This window comes from Hibiscus syriacus, unplaced genomic scaffold, assembly GCF_006381635.1.
Source record: "Hibiscus syriacus cultivar Baekdansim isolate YM2019G1 unplaced genomic scaffold, ASM638163v2 tig00110813_pilon, whole genome shotgun sequence".
NCBI lineage: Eukaryota > Viridiplantae > Streptophyta > Magnoliopsida > Malvales > Malvaceae > Hibiscus > Hibiscus syriacus.
The window spans coordinates 669,056-674,046 of record NW_024062871.1 but is presented as its reverse complement, the minus strand read 5'-3'; the positions used below and the strand labels follow the sequence as shown (position 1 = coordinate 674,046).

Sequence of the window (4,991 nt, the reverse complement as noted above, 5' to 3'; positions counted from 1 at the left end):
TCAGAAGGGCAACTCAGCTTCCATTATTAACATTTTTGCCCCTACGCCATGATTAAACCTGTCCTGGATCACTCACCCAACTGAAACAATATTGTTTTGTTTCCTTAAAATTTTGTTTTATACAAAATGAACCTGGATGATTCTAGGGCTGTGTTCAAGTTATTGGATGAATAAAACCCATCCATAATTATTATATTGTCTATTTTACAACATTATTTGAATGTAGCCGGAATAATGGATTTGGTGCAGGGGACTGTGCCTGTAGGGGGGAGAAAAAAGGTTTTTATATTAAACAACCACAGCTTACGTACAATTCAGTGTGCGAATTTTAAAAAAGAGATCGAATCCAAGGAATTGAACGTACGGGCATGTGTGTGTAAAAATATGAATTGTTTTGCATGCCACATTGTTTCATTTTACAAAGGACATGATATTGTATTATTGTTTTGGACGCATATGATTAATTCTGTGATGAATGCCTTAACTTAGTGTTCTACGTCCCTCCATTTCTTGGGGTACCTTAAACTAATTACTCCTTGAGATTGAATGTAAGTACGTACCATAGGAATATCCTAATAAATTACTTGGAGCGTTGGTGTCTTTTTGGAGATTAATAGATATTTAAACGTGAATCATTCAAACATGATGTTCTGATATTCTAATCAGTTTGATTATAGTTTAAAGTTAATTATTATTAAATTAAATTTAATATTTTTATTAATATGATATGATTATAAAGTAGTGTCAAAATGATAATGAATATGTTTATACCTTATGAATGCAACTGCTCGAATTTGATATATATAAGGATAACAACATATCTTTTTATCAATGATATCTATTTTTAAATTAAACCGGAATAACTTGTATATACCTTACATAAACCATAAATTGAATTCGTTGAGTGAATTCGTTGAGTGAATTCAATAGTTAAAGGGAGTGTATTATCTTGTAAGATATTAAATTTGAATAATCATGTCAGTATATGTTATAATTATCTAAAAATATTACTAAAAAACAGAGACCGTGAACCGAGGGTTTTCCTTGCATGATCAACGGATAGTGGAATATGCGGTATCATAAAGTTTGATGCAGCTAAAGAAATTGAACTTTATATATATATTTTTACAGTGCGAGTTGAAAAGAAGAGCATCCACAATAAAGAATATGCGGACGAGAGTGGTCGAGTGCTTTCAACATTAATCATCTTTATTTTAAGGAATTGGATCATTTTTTCTTATTTCTAATATCACCTGCTTTTGGACATCCTTTTCTGCTATATAATAATAGCTCTTCTTTCCACAAAACTCACTAACTTGTACATTGTTTCATAATTTCCATTATTTTGTCTGAGAATAATAAGAGAGAAGATAAGCATAAGTTAGGCATGTCTCAACCTTATTGTGTCAGAGAAAACAAGCCCTGCGTTTGGTGGGTTCAGAGATACTTCAAAGACTGTCTTTGCAATCTGAAAGATGATTTCTCCTTTTCTTTCGGAATCATTAGTTTAGTATGCTGGGGAGTTGCAGAGATACCTCAAATCGTCACCAACTTCAAAACCAAGTCCGGCCATGGCGTTTCCCTCCTTTTTCTCCTCACTTGGGTTGCTGGGTTCGATTTCTTTTTCACTCATTTCCTTGCATTTTCAAGCTTTGTTTTACGATTAATCTCCTCTGGTTTTCTTTGTTGCAGTGACGTGTTCAATCTTGTAGGGTGTCTTCTGGAACCTGCAACAGTTAGTAGCTTTTTTATCTTTACTTTTGGTGAATTCAATTCATCGAGAGCCATAGATTTACAGTGCCTTTGGTGGTCCAAAAACCAGAAATGAAAATTTGTGGTTAAAATCATATCACCCTTTGTTTTTCTATCAACAAATATGTTATCTTTCGATTTCCCTTCATATACATAATACCAATGTATACTATATGTAAACCTCACTTACTTTTCATTTCTCGTATATTTTGTGGATGCAGTTGCCGACTCAGTTCTACACAGCTCTGGTACTACTGACTACTTTCTAGGTTTAAATGTTTCATTTCATAATTCATATTAAGCCCTTCATCTATTTTATAATTGCAAAATGAGGGCTCTTTTTTTTATTTATCAAAGGACTCTTCTTGAATAATCATTTTCAAATTTCAACAAATTAAAATGGCCCAACATCATGGGTTCTTTGGTTAAGTAGTAGTCAGCCCATTTTCTATATTGAACAAACCCAATATTGTCTACCAACATCTAGTAATAAGTAAACTTGGTCAAGTGTTTTGTCTTCCAAACTTTTAATTAGGTACTGTGGTTTTGTTTGTCAGCTCTATACAATAAGTACTGTGGTTCTAGTGTTGCAAAGTGTTTACTATGAGTATATCAGCAGTTGGTGCAAACGTCGACGGATGTCTTTGGTTAAGTAGTAGTCAGCCCATTTTCTATATTGAACAAACCCAATATTGTCTACCAACATCTAGTAATAAGTAAACTTGGTCAAGTGTTTTGTCTTCCAAACTTTTAATTAGGTACTGTGGTTTTGTTTGTCAGCTCTATACAATAAGTACTGTGGTTCTAGTGTTGCAAAGTGTTTACTATGAGTATATCAGCAGTTGGTGCAAACGTCGACGGATGAAATCCAACCACACGGTACACACCTTTGGCATTTTTTGTTGTTGCAGAGTGCAGTTGAAAAAAATGGTTTTTTTCGGAGACATGGTTTCATGAATATGTTTTAATGCAATGTTAGGTTGAAGATGAGAAAGAGCCATTGAAACCTGGCAAAAATGAGTCGGGAATTCCCATACCTAAGGCTAGGGGGAGAGCCCATACTCGAAGGGAGTTCTATTACACGTACTATTCTTAACTCTTCATGTTGTTATTGTACATTTATTTCATTAATTATTGTATTAAGAGCTAATTCCATTGAGACATCTACACTATTACACTCTTTCAGGTCAGCTAGATCTCTTGCTGGCAGTGGCACTCCACCTTTTCGAACATATATGAGCGTGGCTAAAAGTGGTCCTTCCGCCATGGCACTTGGGAGTGATTCATCATCTGAAGATGAATCAGCTCTGGTTTCATCCAAGAAGTCTGGAACTCGACCTCGACCAATCCCGGGAGCGGTGATTCTTGCATTTGCTAAATGATTTTAAACACGAGAACTCTTGAAAGATTGATTGAATAACATAGATATGATTGCTTTTTTAGGCTGCAAGTTATGGTACATTTCTAGCTACGTCTGTCAACTTGCCACTAGGAAGTAAGGCTTGGATGGAAATCAAAACTGGTTTTACCAATAGAAGACTGTTACAGGTATGATTTTCCAGGTTGATTCTAATTCAACAACAATTGGTCTACTTAGATATGTAGAAGAATGGGCTATCTATCTAAGCCTAAAGGGTTGTTCGATGTTTGAGAAGTTAATGCGATACATGACCCCATCCAAACTAGACATGCCTCTAGGTCCATTTGAACTGCAGATTTCTTGAATAATTTGGACTTTGTCGCAGGAGCTCAGAATGGAGCATAGTGCATTCGGACAATGGCTGGGATGGCTAATGGCTGCCATATACATGGGAGGCCGAATCCCTCAGATATGGTTAAATGTAAGCAACGAGTTCAATTAACAAACCGTAGTTTTTCTTTCCGAACACAATAAAATCCCAATTCCTTATTACCATCATTGCTTTTTTGTTGTTGATCAGATCAAAAGAGGAAGTGTGGAGGTAATACTATTTTTTAAGTCTCAACATAAATGTATTTATGTTGCTTTAAATGATGTTGATTGATTAATCACTAACTGTCTGGAAAATAATACAGGGCTTGAACCCTCTCATGTTCATCTTTGCACTGATAGCTAATGCTACTTACGTGGCGAGGTTTGTTCTATCTCAGTGTTCTGCATTTGATATTTTCACTTTAACTCATCAACCATTCGACTCATTTTAAGCTTCTTCACAGTATTCTAGTGAGAACCTCCGAGTGGGAAAGCATTAAGGCTAACATGCCATGGTTGCTGGATGCTGTAGTTTGTGTGGCACTCGACTTATTTGTATCCTTTCTCACCTGAATAATTGAATCGTTCAATTGATTATTATTCCCTGTTTACACTGCCGATAATATTGAACCTTAACACTGTTTACAACAGATCATATTGCAATATATTTACTACAAATATTTCAGAGAGGCGGTGAACAGTGATGGAGAAGATTATGGAGAGTATAGGGAAGCGAGTAAAGAAGTTAAAGCTTGATTTTACATTGCCATATCAGCTAAATGACTCAAAATCTTTGGAGCTGTAACTTCCCCACTTACCTTGATAGTATATAGTTGCAGTGTACGCATATGTTCATGCAGGAAGACTATTTTTATCAGCAAATTTGAAAAGTTGTTATTATATATATATTTTTTTATCTTTTTACGGAATATATTCGAATTTTTATGTTTGATGTTTTTTCTAACTCAATTAAAAGCCTTACTGTAATCATCCTTATATCCGCTAATCTACTAGTTAAAGCTAATTCTTCAATCATAATTGCTTGTTATTTTTTAGTCTTTGGTGCTCAAACCTAAGATCTTTAAGGATAATAATTATTCTTTTAACTATTAAGCCAATTTAATTTGTACTAGTATGCTCAAACTTTTTAATGATTTAATTCCTTCATCTTATATAATGTTAGACCAAATAATTAATTATTTTAATTCAAACATTGACTTGAATTTTTCTTAATAACATATTAAAAAAATCTATTGAAATAATATTTTTTGAGAAAATACATGTCGCATTTTAATCAAATTTGATAATAGTGCTTTTAAGAAAAATCAATGTTAATATTTTAACAATAATAGTTAATAGTTATAGCTTTAAGAAAATAAAATTATGAGAATAAAGGATCAAATTATATTAAATTAAAGTGGAGAATTAAACATGAAGGATTAAAACCATAATTAGGCCATCTAATATCTATTGACTCTTGGTGCTTGAAATCTATCACGAGAAGCCA

General features: G+C 33.6%; 1 protein-coding gene across 2 annotated transcripts; it reads left to right on the top strand.

Moving 5' to 3' along the window:
* The first annotated feature begins 1,326 nt into the window (after positions 1 to 1,326).
* On the top strand, positions 1,327 to 4,350 carry LOC120141747 (probable vacuolar amino acid transporter YPQ1). 2 transcript variants are annotated; one of them, XM_039156542.1, is made up of 12 exons: positions 1,327 to 1,611; positions 1,693 to 1,735; positions 1,974 to 2,000; positions 2,533 to 2,631; positions 2,732 to 2,835; positions 2,939 to 3,110; positions 3,196 to 3,300; positions 3,498 to 3,593; positions 3,693 to 3,713; positions 3,808 to 3,866; positions 3,949 to 4,039; positions 4,136 to 4,349. In XM_039156542.1, the coding sequence occupies exons 1-12, from the start codon at positions 1,388 to 1,390 to the stop codon at positions 4,238 to 4,240; spliced, it is 1,146 nt and encodes a 381-aa protein (XP_039012473.1). In that variant the 5' UTR covers positions 1,327 to 1,387; the 3' UTR covers positions 4,241 to 4,349. The 2 variants fall into 2 exon arrangements, with proteins under 2 accessions (XP_039012473.1, XP_039012472.1); XM_039156541.1 differs by having other exon boundaries at positions 1,327 to 1,735; positions 4,136 to 4,350.
* The last annotated feature ends 641 nt before the right edge of the window (positions 4,351 to 4,991 follow it).